The sequence below is a fragment of the Octopus bimaculoides genome, chromosome 11 (assembly GCF_046866305.1).
Source record: "Octopus bimaculoides isolate indiv1 chromosome 11, ASM4686630v1, whole genome shotgun sequence".
Taxonomy (NCBI): domain Eukaryota; kingdom Metazoa; phylum Mollusca; class Cephalopoda; order Octopoda; family Octopodidae; genus Octopus; species Octopus bimaculoides.
The window spans coordinates 7,479,135-7,496,634 of NC_142938.1; the positions used below are offsets into that span (position 1 = coordinate 7,479,135).

The 17,500-nt window shown below is 36.1% G+C and overlaps 1 protein-coding gene across 9 annotated transcripts in view; it reads left to right on the plus strand.

The window, feature by feature from the left end:
* The window catches only part of LOC106874878 (uncharacterized), an 83,530-nt gene that overhangs the window by 64,586 nt on the left and 1,444 nt on the right, over positions 1-17,500 (plus strand). For all 9 annotated transcript variants that reach the window (XM_014922779.3, XM_014922780.3, XM_014922783.3 and 6 more), the window contains one exon: positions 8,976-14,906. In XM_014922779.3, the coding sequence (XP_014778265.1) occupies positions 8,996-14,906 (5,911 nt within the window). In that variant the 5' untranslated portion in view covers positions 8,976-8,995. The remainder of the gene's footprint in view (positions 1-8,975; positions 14,907-17,500) is intronic.

Below are 17,500 nucleotides of genomic sequence, written 5' to 3' on the forward strand. Positions count from 1 at the left end.
GATATTGTTAGAGTTTATTTGCTAATTTATTGGATACAGCATTGAATGTGTTGAAGGATCTTAACAATGGAAAATAAGTGGGTTGGCTGGGTGCTTTTAAGGTTGCAAGAGGGTTATATTTGCAATTGAAAGAAGAAAGAAGCATGAAGATCTCCTGTCATTGTAGTCTGCATTACAAGAGGTAATGGAGAAATGTAGCGGAAATGAACAGAGTGATTATACACTCTTGAAGAATACTTGTGTTTAAAAGGTCCTAGTCAGACAAATGCCTCTTCATACACATTACAATTGAATAATTTTGGATGGGTAAAAATTAGACAATATGTGTATAAGCCATTAATACAAATTTTCTGCTGCTGCTGGTATTTGATTGTATTTCTAGGAAGAGTACATTATTTTACAATGTCTCAGTTCACCTTATTGTAAACAGGAAGCAGATCACTGGGGAATGTTATATGTAATAGACTGGCAATCTTTTCAGAGAAAGTACAGTGAGAAAACTTATAATTAACCTTTAGCATGCTGTCGATGCATCATGTAGCCATATGAGTTTTCTCCCCTCTCAGTGTGATACAATGTGCCTGCAGCTATGGAGAAGAAAACTCGTACAGTGCCATAATGTGCCTAAGTGTACCAAAGGTTAATAAATATTATAGTATTGAGCTTAAATCTTCCCATTGGTCAGATAAAGGCAACAGGGAAATCGCTCCAATGTTATTCTCCCTTTACTCTCTAAGGTAATGAGACAGCTTTAGTGGTGTTCCTATCACCAGACATCAGCATTGGTCCTTAAAAAAGTCACCATAAAAAAGGAACAGAGCATTTGTCAAATTATCTGAACTATATTTTAGATAGAACTGAGAAATATATCATAGGGAAATATTTAGACAAAGTTAAATGAAAGAGTTCTGCTATTTGTTTAGTTAGAGCTAAATGGATTGTGGAGTTTGCAAAAGAAGGATCTACTAAAAATTGTTTGAGATAGAAAGGGGTCCAACTACAATTGAAAGATGAAGATTTAGGCAAAATTCTGTCAGATTACTAATAAAATTTGTAGAGGCAAATATTTTCCAATGGTAAAGGACCTTCATATTGGTTTTTATTAGGTAACCGTTGCTATTACTGTTTAAACTAATTTAAACCTGCTGCCCTAAGATTTAAGACATGAGATATGTGACATCCCTTTTTACAAACAGTCTGTGGTTTGTGTAGTAGAAGGAGATTTGGCTGTTATAAACAATCAGGTGAAAGAGTTACATACAAGTTCCTTCATTCACCATTCTTTTGTTCATTGTTGTAAAAGCAGCTGAAATTCAGAATGAGATTGTTGGGCACAGCTGTTGGGATTCTGATGATTTGGCATGGCTGGCTGAGCATTCAGTCTGTTTTGGCCAACAGTACTTTTTGAGAGAAGCAGCAAGCATGCACAAGCACACACATTCACACACATTCACACACATGCACACACATGTATGTATAGAAATCTAGACACACAGACAAAAATAGTGAGAGAGAGAGCAGGGGAGAGAGTGAAAGAGGGAGTGGGAGAGAGAGAGAGAGAAAAACATTACAATCATTAACTGAACATAATTAACTTAAGCATTCTCTATTTCTTCACATGCATAAACAGAGACAGGGTACGGAAAGAATGGGGGAAACATTAAAAGGCCAAACGGTTGGCACCAAAACATTTGTTTCAAAATGTCTCATACCTGCTGCAATTGATGTGATAAAATCGTTTTGAAGAGCTTGGTTACAAAGGTTCTAGAGAATACATGATGAAGTAGGATATACCAAAGAAAATAGTTTAATGTCATGTGTCTAGAAATATCAAAGAGAGAGAGAGAGAGAGAGATATTCTGCTACCACAAGGAGATAGCATAGCATTATCAAAGGTCTGACCAATTGACAAACACAGTCGTGATAGGAAAGAGGGGCATTGTGAGGAATTGTGTGTTGTGACCATGCAGCAACAAAGATATCATCATCATCATCATCATCATCATCATCATCATCATCATCATCATTTAATGTCCATTTTCCATGCTGGCATGATGTATACAGTTTGACCAGAGCTGGTAAACCAGAGAGCTGCACCAGTAAGACACCTGTTCTTGTCCCTCTTTCATACTTAAGTCTCTCAACACTTGGCACAAAGCCACTCCCCTCAGTACTGCAGGAAACTCGTTTTACAAGTTATTTGGTTACCTCTTTAGTGCTTGTGCCGCAAAAAAATAGCACTCAATACACACTGCAAAGTGGTAAGTGTTAGGAAGGATATCCAACTGTAGGAACCTTACCAAAGCAGCAGACAGAAAACTGATGTTGCCCTAAGGCTCGTCATATCCTGTAAAACTATCCAACTCATGCCAGCATGGAATACAGACATTAAACGATGACGATGACAACAACATCGATGACAATAACAATAATGACAATTTCAATGGAAATGTAATAAAGGCATTTTATTTATTCAAAGGTATTTTATTTATGATTACCTTAAAATATAAATATTAATAATTGAATAGGCAAGAATAATAAGTTCAAATATTTTTTATAAAATACAGAACAATGTGTTAAGAGTTGGAAAATATGTTGAATGTATGATTTAATAGTAATTTGCTCCTTCGTATATCTCTAATGCCTGAATTGATAAAATACATACAGCACAAGAACGTTGCTAAGTTTCTGTTGAGTGTCTTGATTAGACTTGAAGTAAAAATATCTTTGCAGATTAAAAGCTTTATGAATAGCAACTGACTTTAATCAGTTGGCCCAAGACATTATATCTATGGTGATCTCCTGATATTATTTCATAAACTCTCCTCAGTAATTACTTTTAAAACTAACAGGATATTTTGAAAATTGCTTTCTTTTTTATAAAATGGCATTATTCTAAGGCCTCAGGTCAGTCCTGATTGAGTAAACCTACAATCAAAGAAGTTCCAGCCGTGACCATCATGTTATTTTTTTAGAGTGTATTTAATACTACCTTCTCTAACATGTCCTTCTTTATTTCAAATAGTAGGACAAGAAATTTGAAAGAGATTTGGCTGCTATATCTAGCAGGTTGATTAACCATGTAGAGGCTCCTTTTTTGGGGTACATTTTCTAAATGTTTGTTTGACTTTTATGGGGTTTAGACACAGACACAAAGATACACACACACATGTATATAAATGACGGGCTTCTTTCAGTTTCCGCCTACCAAATCCACTCACAAGGCTTAAGTCAGCCCGAGGCTATGGTAGAAGATATTTACCCAAGGTACCACACAGGCAGACTGAACCCAGAACCATGTGTGTGGGAAACAAGCTTCTTACCACACAGCCATGCCTGTAGCTTTCATACAGTTTCTGCTTATTTAATTCACTCACAAGGCATTGATGGGCCTAGGGCTATAGTAAAAAACACTTACCCAAGGTGCTACATAGTGAGACTAAACCCCAAACCCCATGGTTGTAAGGTAAGTCTCTTAATCACCCAACAATACCTATACTGGTTGTTTTCATTTGCTTTTTTTTTTATATAATTTTTTCTTAGGTTTATAACAATAAACAGTTTTATTGAAAGATCGAAATAGTTATATTGTCTTAAATATTCAGTATTTGAAGAAGATCTCATTTATGGAAATAAATATATGATATTGATCTATGACATCAACACCAAGCTTAAAATTATTGAGATGAAAAATAAAGGGTGAGGTTTCACACATCTGTTTGGTTTGCCAAATCAATAATTATGAAGATCTCATTTATTACTGTTTTTTTAATTAGAGAATTTGATTAATATTATAGTTAGATGCTTATATTGTAAACTAATTAAATTTTGTGCAAATATTAAAAAAAAAAGTGATTAATAAAAGTACATAAATATTTAAATATTTTTTTCTTAATGTTGTGGCTTAGAGACAGTGTTTTTTGTAACTACTGTGAGCCAGACAAAATAATAATCTATCTGAAAATAAATTTTTAACAAAATTCTGAACAAAAAAATATTGATGGCATAGGCTGTGCGGTAAGAAGCTAGTAAGGCAGCGAGCTGGCAGAAACGTTAGCACACCGTGCAAAATGCTTAGCGGTGTTTCGACTGCCGTTATGTTCTGAGTTCAAATTCCACCGAGGTTGATTTTGCCTTTCATCCTTTCGGGGTTGATAAATTAAGAACCAGTTACACACTAGGTTGATCTAATCGACTTAATCCCTTTGTCTGTCCTTGTTTGTCCCCTCTATGTTTAGCCCCTTGTGGGCAATAAAAAAATAAGAAGCTAGTTTCCCATCCACATTGTTCCATCCTCAGTCCCACTGCGTAGCACTTTGGGCAAGTGTCTTCTACTATAGCCTCTGGCTGACCAAAGCCTTGCGAGTGGATTTGGTAGATGGAAACTGAAAGAAGCCCGTCACATGTGTGTGTGTACTCCCACCACTGCTTGACGACCAGCAGTTTGGCAAAAGAGTCTGATAGAATAAGTACCGGGTTTTACAAAAAAATAGTACTGGGGTTGATATATTCAACTAAAATTCTTCAAGGCAGCACTCCAGCATGGCCACAGTCAAATGGCTGAAAGTAAAAGAATAAAAGGATAAGTAAACTTAGACTCTGGCAATCATATCTTCCAGCAGCAGACACTCAAATTCCCACTCACTGAATAAATAAACTTGAACACAGAATTGTAATGAAGTTGCTCTTTGGGAGAAAAATGGATAAATATGTTAAAGAGGAACAAGTATGGCTTTGTGATTAAGAAGCTTGCTTGGAAGCCAGGTGGTTTCAGGTTCAGTGCCACTGTGTGGCACCTTGGACAAGTGTCTTCTGCTATAGCCTTGGGCCAACCAAAGCCTTGTGAGTGGATTTGGTAGATGGAAACTGAAAGAAGCCCAGCATTTGTGTGTGTGTGTGTGTGAGTGTATGTTTGTATAAATAGGTAAATATATATATGTTTATGTATATGTACACACACACACACACACACACACACACACACACACACACACACACACACACATATATATATATATATATATACATACACATATATCTGGGTCCAGTCCCACTGCGTGGCACCTTGGCAAGTGTCTTCTACGATAGCCTTGGGCCAACCAGAGCCTTGTGAGTGGATTTGGTAGATGGAAACTGAAAGAAGCCCGTCATGTATATATATGTAAATGTATGTATGTGTATGTGTATGTGTGTCTTTGTATTTGTGTTTCTCTTCCTGCCACTTTGTAACCAGTGTTAGTTTGTTTACATCCCCATAACATAATGGTTCAACGAAGGACCATTAGAATAAGTCCTGGGTCGATTCGAACAACTAAAATCCTTCAAGGTGGTGCCCCAGCATGGCCACAGTTTAATGGCTGCAACAAGTAAAAGATAAAAAAAAATAATAAGGAGAATAAGTCTTACATGTTGGCTGATAAATTACATATTTCATTGTTTTGCATTTGACAATCCAGGATGTGATCAATAGGTCAGATATCAATATCTGATCAAAAACTTACATTATTTTTTACTGCAGCATTCAATGCCTCTCTCTGCCATAATTTATAAAACACTTCAAATGGAAAAATTGATTCTCTGGATTCAAATAAGCTCACTGTTTTTTTCTGAAGCTGGTGAAGTGTGCATGTTATCTGTGTGTGTGTGTGGGTGTGTGTATGTGTGTGTGTGTGTGTGTGTGTGTGTGTGATATAATATTATACATACAATGTGTGTGTGTGTGTGTGTATGTTTGACTACATTGAATACTTTATCATATCTTGTCTGTTTATCTAAAAATAAACATTGTTTTCTTCATTCCCCCCCCCCAACTGTTACTGATTTCAATTATCAGATTGCAGCCATGCTAGATTACCCCACCTTCAAGAATTTGGTCAATCATATCAACCCCAGTATTTATTTCTGTTTGGTACTCATCTCTCTGACCTTGACTATGTTAATGAGCTTGTCCCGACAAATAGAGATATGCTCACCACACAACTTCCTTTGGAAATAGGAACAGGAAAAGAACAGCAACATTATCCGACTAGATTTGCTGGAAGAAGGAAATTTTGGGCTGTAAAATTAAATAAAGAATCTGGGAACAAGATAGACCCTACATTTATTGTACAGGAAGATTGTAGTTACACACAGCAGAAAAATAATAATAATGAACGGCATAAATATGTAAAAATATGATTAGATTTTTTTGGCCACCAGCCAAGAAACGTATATAAAAAAAAATGAATGTTTCTGAAGAACTTTTTTTCATGATAATTAAGATTTTAACTGAATAATTACATATATAACATGTATGTATATGATACAAATATAATAGAAAACCACATTAAAATCCAAATCCAAAACTGAAGAAAACAAAAACATGAGCAAAAAAAGAAAAAGAAAAAGAAGAAATAAATAAAAGACATCAATTCAACACTACGTGGATCATCAACTGGTCACACACCACAAGGTTCAGCTGATCCTACTGAAGCAAACCAATGTGGTTGTGATATTACCACAGGTGATGACAAGGCTAAAGGTGTTGGAACAACCAAGCATCCTTATGGGCATCACCTGACACCTTTGTAAGATGAGCCACCAACAATGACAAGAACTTCACTGTTAGTACCCAGCCTCTCCAAATGTCTCCAACATCACAGGCTGGAAGAAATGTTTCACTGACAAGTTCTGATACTCAATGATTTTGTTCCTTTCAGCTACAGAAGCAATGACCCTCCCACTTGCCGTGGCATCCAAGAAGTGGAAGGGAGAAAAGGAACCCATTTTAGTCAGGCAGACCCTACAAAAACTCTTGCATTTTCACATAACTATATACTTCAGTTGTAGAACTATATACTGTCCAGCCCACACTATCTGTTTGATAACTTCCATCTCAATCACAACATTTTAAATAACATGTCTAAAGTTCACTTTAGGGCATATAACTCTTTCCAGATGTATTTGCTTTATGAGTAGGTGAAGGGAAATAATCCCAACAAACTGTTAATTATATCCCCTACATTACAATATATTGTGCAAGGGAGGAGGTAGCCATTCATTGCATGGAGTCTAGAAATTGAATCAAAAATGAAACACAGTAATCATGAATATCATTTTGCTATCCATCTGGTGAAAATTTGTGTAGCAACTGTAATCATCCTGATAACTGAATTAAATAATACAATATGATATTATAATATGATATAATAGTATTACATTACATTCACTAGCATAGCTGGGGGAGGGAGCGGTAGGGGTTGTCTGCCCCCCCCCCCCCGGTCAGCACTTTTAAGGTGGGGAGGGGGGCACTTTTGGGTCTGCAAGAGGCAATATGTGTTTTTTATAGGGTGGAAAACAGAAGAGTCACTTTGGGCAGCACACACTCTCGCTATGCTAGTGATTACATTATATTATATATATGTGTGTGTACATATTATGTGTGTGTGTGTGTCCTGTCACACAATTAAACAAATCTGTGTAAAATCCTATACAGATCTACTTGTCCAAGCAACTTTATGATTGCACTCTTATTATTTGTAAAAGTAATACATCCACAATCACCCATATACAGAAATAAACATGTAAATATAACATGCTTATCAATAGTTAAATGCTGGGATATTTTAAGTTATGCAATGCAATATATTATCAATTATTTCATAACTATAGGTGTACATACCTACATACCAAGGATGTGCTGCTTGGGTAGGCCAGGTAGGCAGTGTATACCTTGAATGAAATAGATCGATGGTATTCGCCCTCACAGTGTGTATCTGAATGAAGCAAAAAGAATAATACATCGACACTCTCTTGTTCCTGGTTATTTTTGTGTGTAGCTTAACAAAGCTATACTCATCATCATCATCATCATCATCATCGTTTAATGTCCGTTTTCCATGCTGGCATGCATTGGACGGTTTGACTGGGGACTGGCAAGCCAGGAGGCTGCACCAGGCTCCAATCAAAACATGAACATAATTTTTTTTTAAATTCATAAAACTGAATGTTGATATATTAATTATTACAATTAAACTGAATATTTGACATTTTAAATAAAAAATATATCATTGATCTTTTTGTTCTTTACAGTTATTTATAATTCCGATACATCTTCACCGCTGTTTTCCTTCTTTTTCAACTGACTAACCTTGTATCACCTTTACAGCAAGACACCTGTTCCTACCCTTCTATCATACTTAAACCTTTCAGCCCCTGGCATAAAGCCTGTCCCCTCAATACTACTCCCCACTCAGCTGAGGGTGTCTTTGTCTTGCAAATTTCTTGGCAACCTCACTGGTGATCATGTAACGCTAAAACAACCCGGTACACTCTGAAAAATGGTTGGCATTAGGAAGGGCATCCAGCTGTAGAAACCATACCAAAGCAGGCAGTAAAGTTTGATGCAGTCCTCTGACTCTCCAGCTCCTGTCAAACCATCCAACCCATGCCAGCATGGAAATCAGACGCTAAATAGTGATGATGATGATGATGATGATGAATGATATAGTCATGATTCTTTAATTTATTTGCATTCTCACCTTGTACATGTTATAGCTTTGTGGTAATAACTCTTATATATCATAGCCTTGACGACTACTTAATGTTACCACATTTCTGGCTGACAGAACATTTATTTCTGCAAAGTAGTTTTGCATTTAAATTTTAACCTACTTTAAATTATGTTGATTTTTGTATTTTATTTCGTTTTTTTTTAATGTGGTTTGCAAGATTCTTGATCTGAATTCGTGTGTTGAAGCATATTTTATTGTGTCTGGGGAGAGTCATTCTCTTTTAGTGCCTCATTAATTTAACGCACTCACTGGTCTGATTTCCACTCATTTACTTATTATTTTTGCATTTTGTTTCTTATTAAAATTAACATTTTCCTAATATGCCATATTTTTTGGTCTACAATATTAAGTAAGTTTAATTTATAATTATTTCAATTATTTTATCAATAAATTTTTCATATAATCTTTTTTTGTTTGTTTCAGGCAAGAGCAGTGGACTAGCCATGTCTGCTGGTTCTTGGGAGGACTCATCAAATTTGACTCATGACAGAGATGAAACGAGTAATCTTGAGCTGGTTAAGAAACGTCCTCCACCTCGACCATCAGGGCCACCTCCTCGATCTGCTCCTCCAAGACCTGCACCAATCAACTTAAAAGCTACTTCTCGGTCAACTTCTCCTTCTGCTCAACCAACAACAACTGCTTCAGCAAGTGCATCTCCATCAGTTGGACATCATATAACTTCTGCTAATAAAAAGGCCCATAAAATTATAAGTTCTTTGAAACATAAAGCTGGTCTAAAATCGCCAAAGCACTTCATTAAAGATAAGAAGAAGAACAAATCCCCAATACCCTCTCCTTCGAAAGAATTTGTTGATCCAACATTCAGTGATAAAACTGAACGCTCTGAAGAATGGCTGGCCTTACAGCAAATGCTAGAGCGAACCAAAGAAACAGTCATAAAGACACAACAGAATTTGAATAGATTAGCATCAAAAGACGAGGGTGATAATCTTGGAGAAGACGACGAAGCTTCAGCTTCTGATAGTTCTTGGGCTGGTTTGAGAGCTAAGCAAGGAGAATCAGAAGAAATCGATGAAGAAATATCAAATATTCCATACTCCAAAACTTCAAGCTATTATCCCGAAGACTCTACTGAAGAATTAAATGATATTAGTACAAAACAAAAATCTGAAACAAGTGGTAGTGTTCAAGACTTATTAGGGCTTGGGTTGGGAGATTTTGAATCCCCACCTGAACCGGATGATTGGCTCTCCAGCCATAAATCTCAATTTGAAAAAGACTTTTTAGCAGCAGAAGAAGAAAATTTAACTTTATCCAACAAGAGTGTTACTGATGAATTAGTTGATAGCTTTTTAGGACTAGACCCTTCAACTAGCCTAAAACCTTCCCCAGCTATAAGTCCTGCACTTTCTCCCGTCACCCAACTTGCCCCAGAATCTGAAGGAGACCCATTTGTTGTTCCAAAAATTATCGATCCGTTTGATGTTTCTTCAATTGTTATTAAATCCAAATCAGAATCTGACCCCTTTACTGTTAAATCAGCAGTTGCAACTCCATCTGATCCGTTTGTTGTGACGCATGATCCTTTCGTTACATCTGTTGAGAGTGGTATTAAGTCCACTGATCCATTTGCCGTAAAAACAACATCGCCTTCAACAGATCCTTTTGTAGTTTCTAGTGATCCAGTAACTACAACACAGTCCTATAATGTTTTAGAAGATCCATTTTCTGTTAAACCAAGTGTATCTAAAACAATTCCAGATTCACTTTCTCCAAAACCCCAAACAGAAATATCCTCATCTGATCCTTTTATTGTTTCTCCTGCATGTACAGAATCATTATTTCTGGGATCAACTTTGGGTAGTTCCACATCAGATACATTAGCTGTTTCACCTGGATTGCCAAGATCTGGTTCTGAATTATTTGCTGACACTTCTGATTTGACACCATCTAATATTGACCCTTTCACCCCAACTAAGGATATTTTTAGCTCAACAGTTGACCCGTTCACTTCAGCTGCAGAGCTCACAAGTTCAACAAGCGATCCTTTTGCATCAACTACAGAGGTCACTAGCTCAACAGCTGATCCCTTCTCTTCAACTGCAGAAGTCACAAGTGCAACAGTTGATCCCTTCTCTTCAACTGCAGAGGTCACAAGTGCAACAGTTGATCCCTTCTCTTCAACTGCAGAGGTCACAAGTTCAACAGCTGATCTTTTTGCACCAACTACAGAACTCAGCAGTTTAACAGGTGATCCCTTCACTTCAACTGCAGAGGTCACAAGTTCAACAGCTGATCTTTTTGCACCAACTACAGAACTTAGCAGTTTAACAGGTGATCCCTTCACTTCGACTACAGAGCTCACGAGTTCAAAAGTCGATCCTTTTGCATCACCTGCAGATTTCACTACTTCAAATACTGATCTATTTGGTGAAAACAAAGATGCATTTGAAATAAATTCGAATATACAAGAAACGAGGACCACTGATTTTGTCTCAGAAAAGACTGAAGAAGTAAATCAGCTTGAAGACTTTTTCATTGAAAAAACTAAAGATACTGGAGATAATATTTTCATGAATAATATTACGAAAGATAAAGAATTAGGAACTTCAGGTGTTGATCCGTTTGCTTCCTCAGAAGCATCCGTATTTACTCAACCAAATTTAGAACTTCCTGATTTTGCCTGCTTCTCAGAATCCGAAGGATTCATTGATCCAGCTGGATCAACAGACACTAGTCTCGTTCCAGATAAAACAGACAAGCTGGCCTCCACACCAGAACCTTATTCAACTATTTCTGAACCACTTGATTTTGCTTCAATCGCTTTAGCAATTAAAGCAGTTGAGAAAATTGCAGTAAGTTCTGATCAAAGTAAACCAACGTCTAGTCCATTCACAACAATATCTGAACCATTAGAGTTTCATACCGATGATACTTCTTATAAATTAGATAAAAAAACTACAGACTCTTTAGAAGATAGTCCTTTTTGTACTACATCAGAACCAGTTGATATAGGATCAGTTTCTTTTGTAAAACAGGAGGATTTGCAAATTGCTGATCAAGTAGTTGATAACCCCTTTTCTTCACAAACTGATCCTTTTACTACTATTTCAGAACCAGTAGATGTTCATGTAGAATCATCTGAAACTTCTTTTGGCTGGAATGCCTTTTCTGATCAATTTAGCTCTACTTCAGATAGTGATTTGAACACTAAAATTTCTGCTAATGATCAATCTAGTTTTGCGTTTTCTGAATTAAGTGTCACTCAAGCAGCTCCTGCTATTCAACCATTTTCCAGTTCACCATTTGAAACTGACTGGCCGAGTTCAGTCTCAGACTCAGCAGTTAAAACTGACATAGCTTTCCCAGGGGTAGGAAGTGATTTTAGTTCTGCAAATATGTCTGTGCCAACATCTGAAGATGCATTTCCAATGGCAACTGATGCGACTGGTGATATGTTTGCTGCACAACCAACAGACATAACTATGACAACAATACCAACAACAACATCAACAACAACAAAAGACAGTTCACTGCTGACAATGGAAGTAACAGATTTAGCCGCAAGTAGCGCAGAAACTGATACATCCCTGACGAAGACTAGTGCTGATTTCTTAATCAGTGATGAAGCTTTCTCAACAACATTTGGTAGTCCAGTTTCTTCAAACACGACCACTGAAATCCTTGCCCCAGATATATCACATCCTACAAATGCAAATAAACCTTTTTCACTCATTGATGACAGTTTTGCATCGGCATCACCAATGCTTGACTCTTCAGGAGAAAATTTGCATTCTTTAACAGATCCATTTGCTGAGGAAGTAAAATCAACTTGTTTCTCAGATTCTGGTTTCCCTACAACAAACTCAGCTTTCCCTATGCTGGAACCGTCTGCTGTACCTACAACGGCACCTTTCTCGGAGTCTTCATTTTCTATCTTGGCTCCACAAACAACTCCTGTTCCAAGTTCCTTTTCAGCAATGGATTCACAAGAAGTCCCTGATATTTCCAAATCAGAAATCAGTCAGATTAATCCTTTTGACAACATTGATCCGGAAACTTCTATCCACGTAAATGTTAAAAATCCATTTTCAATGTTTGAAACTATTGAAGATGATTCACCTTTTGGGCAGTCTGTTGATAATAAAGCTAATAATATGGGTGCATTAATACAACCAGAAATATCTGAGGATATTGCTTCTAAATTAAATGCTTTCCTACAGCCTGATATTACTCCTGATCCTGCTCCTGTAGCCAGTAGCCCTAACATTACTAGTTCATCTGGAGAGGGTGCAGATTCAAACATTAACTTATTTACAGAATCAAGTGTCAATCCGTTTGTAGATCAAAATGATACTCCAGCTGTTGCCACTGCCGAATTTTTTGATGAAGATTTCTTCAATACAAAAACTGCTGAGAAAATTGCTGAAGGGGATTCAGCGAAGAATGCTTGGGGGGCAATGGAAACTTTTGATAAAGACTCGACTTTTAATCCTTTCCAAAATGATAACTTTGATGCTGAAAATATCCCCCAAAATATATTAGATGACATGGACAGTCAAGAACTGACAAATGAGCAGAAGAACCCATTTTTGTCTAGTGATTTTAATGCAACTGCTATGATTGGAGAGACAACTATTAATCCATTTTTGAGTCAGGTAGAAGAACTTGAAAAAGCACAGAGTTCATTGTCAGACAATCTCAGTATTTTCCTAGGTAAAGGGGAAGATTTGCCAATTGATCCAACTGACTTGCCTATAGATGTTTTTGACCCTTTCAAAACCATTGAGCCTGATGATATTCCAGAAACATCAGGTGCCATGGCCGCCACACATACAGCAGCTGTCGATTCAAGTGATGATGACAAAGAATCACCAGATATGGATGATAATAAAGATGCTTTTAAACTGACCATACGAATGAGGGAACCAGTTGAATCGGGGCCATCAGTTGCTCTACCGCCTCCTCCCAAAGTGCCCAAATCTCCACAAATGGCACCACGTATAAACCCATTTGATCGAGATTCTCCACCGGAAGAAAACTTTGCAAAATTCGAAGTGATGGAAACTGAAGAAAAAGTAAAGGAACCAAGAACTGAGACTCAGATGAGTGTTTCTACGACAGAGAGTAGCACACCTGAAGAGGAAGAAAAACATCTTGAACCCCTTGAGAGTTTTAACCCCAAAATGGAAGAGGACGGATGGACATTAATGCTTCGACAGCCAACGAAGAAGAAGCTGACTGGTAATCGTTTCTGGAAGACAATTTATGTGAGATTGGTCCAACAAAATGATGGACCTGTTTTGAAACTTTACAATAGCAAAGATGATAAAGATTCATTTCAAGAGCTCCCCCTTCAGCCTTGTTACTCTTTGTCTGAAATAGCCCTACAACATTATGATCAATATGGAAAGATACACACATTGAAAATTCAGTATGTTTTCTATCGTGAAAGAGTTGGAATTCGAACAGAAAAGATTACACCAACTTTTGTGAAAAACATGAAACCAAAAGCTAACATGATTTTAGATCATGCTCCACAGATCTCAGAGCTTCTTAAATTTGGTTCACTAAGTGAACAGACAATTATCACCTTTGTACAAGAGGTGGAAGATGCATTAATGGCAATTGTTGCTCACAGAGAAAAAACATTATCATATCAAAAAGACGAAGTTATTGTTGATGTAATCGATGAATACAAAGCACATATTAACACGGGAGGCCATATTGTCGCCCAGAAAGCCAGAGTAAGAATTTTTTGTTTATCTTTTGTAACAGGTATGCCATTTGTAGAACTAGGAGTTAATGACAAACGGCGCAAAGGGAGAGAAGTTGTTGGTCGACATGATATCATACCTATCAAAACAGAAGAGTGGATCAAGCCGGAGAACATTCAGTTTCATTGTTCTGCGAAGCCAGAAGAATACGAAAAGGATGGGACCATTAAATTTCATCCACTGGATGCATGTCATTTTGAACTAATGAGGTTCCGTATTCGACTGAGAGATAATAAAGAGTTGCCTTTGATAGTAAGAGTATTTCGAAGTATCAAAGAAAGACATGTTGAATACCGGTGTGATGTTGTGTGTACCGGTTACCATGCGTATAGTAAAAAACATGGACAATTTCCATGTGAAGACATTGAAATAAGATTTCCAATTCCTGATTGCTGGATCTATTTATTTCGTTATGAAAAGCGATTTGGCTATGGATCCTTTAAATCTGCCACCAGAAAACCAGGGAAAATCAAAGGGCTAGAAAGGTTGACAATGATGACACAAAGTGGCACTAATCCAGCTCTTCTGGAAGCATCTGTAGGCACAGCAAAATATGAAAATGTTTATCATGCAATTGTATGGCGGATTAGTAGATTACCAGAAAGAAATCAAGGTTAGTTTGATTTTTCAACGAATTTTAATATAGCTCTCTTTAATTTTTATTTCAGCATTAATTTCCTTTTATCTAACTCCAAAAATTGTAATTTCCTCGACTGTGATTGCACACAATATGATATATTCTAAAATACTTCACCATTTTTCCTATTTTATGTCTATAACCAGCATTTTATGATTTGATAGGGAAATATATATAGGATTATATATTAATCTTTATGGTTGTGTTGAATCAAATATTTATTCCTCTTAAACAATAAAGTAACAAATGAAAGCTTCTGTTTATCAATTTAGTTTCACAGTAACTTTCTCTTTACAGAAGGGAAGCTTGAAAGCTGATTGTTAAATGAGTTCACGTTTAACTTCATTTCAACCTTTATTACTTCAATTTTATGTCAGCTTAATATCTTGAAAAGATGTGTTGAGTAAAGTTTTACATGCAGGACAAAATTGTTAGATGATATGACTTAATGATGGAGAAAAACAGATTTTATTTGTCTGAAATGAAGCACTAGCAATGAAACAAAACAAAACAAAACAAAAATTTATTGTTCACACGGCTGATAATAAAAATAACATCAAAGCAGATGATGATGATGATGACGACATTGATGACCACCACCATGCCATGGAATATAGGTGTTCTCAAAAGCCACTATCAAAATCCATGCTCTTAGCATCTTCCTTGTACTATCTTTCTTGTTTGAAATTATATTTCAGTGCTCAAAGTTATACCAGGGTAAAAGTACCATAACCTGAAAATATTAATCTATTCAAAACATTTCCAACAGTCATAAAAATTACAGATAGAGAAATTATAGATAGAGAAAGCTATTTTTGGTTTATATAAAGTTTTATTTTTGTTTTATGAAAACGCTCACTATATTTCTGAAACTATTCTCATCTTTATCTGTTTCCTTTGCTAAGATGCAATGCTTAAATATAGACTTCTGTGAGGAGTACCATTCCCACACAACTGGTTTAAATTCAATCATTTCCTGCTTAAATGAGATTTATTTTTGTTTTTATCAAAAGTATCTTGGTTCTTCTCAAAATTCTTTACATCAAAGGCATTCTTCAGTTACCAAGGATTAAGTTATATAAGTCTATAAGCGTTCATATCAGTTTGAACAGCTTAACCTCACAACTTTATCTCTGTTATGCTATTTTGCTTTTTACATTTTCAGCAATACCATTTTGATTCTGTTTATCACTGTTATATAACAACCAGACTTCCCTTTGAAGTTTCAATAAGAACTTATATATACATTTTCCATCATGTGGTGTTCAAGACATTTGGTGGGGTCGGACCACTGACTGCAAGATCCCTGTCTTCACCAGCAGCTTGCCTAGCAGAGGTAACTGGTGAAGCTCATGAGGGCGCTTGGCTGTTCTAGCACATCATCCTCACCATCACCCACGGCAACGCTGCAAGGGTGCTGGCATGCCTCAAAAGTCATTAGAGAAGTTTCCCAGCACCCCAAAATTGTCAACCTAAGGTGTTGGATTGTTTTTGTTTTTTTCTGTTTTTCTTTTTTTTTTTCTCATCTCACTCTTGTGTGTATAGTTGAGTTTTATACAGCTGTTATAAAAATAACCAGTTTTCACCTCGCTAAAAATAATAATACTAGAACGTCTGAATTTTTTAAAATAACAGGTTCAGGTCATTTCCCCCCCTTTTGTAATTTACTATTACTTTTGGTCAGTTAGAAGACAAAAATTGTAGAATGTTTGATGGAAAGTATACAATTTAGTTTCATCGCTCCATATTCTGAGACGAAATCCCCAGAATTGGCTTCATCTATTATCCATCCAGAGTTTAAAAAAACTAAATACATATAATGTCCTGGAGTTGATGTAATCAGAAATACCACTTTTTGGCAAAAATTAACTTCTGTCCCTTATCCAACATTTTGTTTTTATATTTTGAAATTTTTATATTCTTAACCTTTTTGTCACAAAATCTCTACTGAAATACATTGCCTTTGTTTTAATTTTGAAAGTAATAAAGAATTTAATAAAATAACCTTGTCATTATTAAGCTGGTGTTTGGAACAAATTTACATGAATTTTTTTATGATAGGTTTTAATTTAAATTGTTTTAAATCATGAAATTTGTATCATAGGACCAAGGGGCAGCCTTAGTTGTTATTTTGGTATCAAACAGGTTAAATCTTCTGCTAATTGTTTTATGATTCTTAAGGCAGCTTCTCATTAGATTTTTTATTCGTTTTCTTTTGTAACTCAATATTCTAAATGGTTACTCAAGATCTGTTTTATGGTTGATAGCTTCCTGACTTTATTGGAAATGATCCCCACACCCCCCAAAAAAATGTAATGATAAAAGTAAGCATCACAAGAAAAATTTCCTGACCATTCAATCACAAATTTCTTTACTGAAAAAGGTGAGGGAGTGGGGTGGTGGATTAACTAACTTTTGGTATATTTTATTTTTTAGAGTTGAGAAAAATAAATTACTTTTAAATCATGGAAAACCTATCTTGAAAATAAACTTTATGGTGATTCCTACTTCTATATTCAAATGACATCGGAATCAAACTTCTCTCATCACTGCAGAGGGATTGGTGAAGT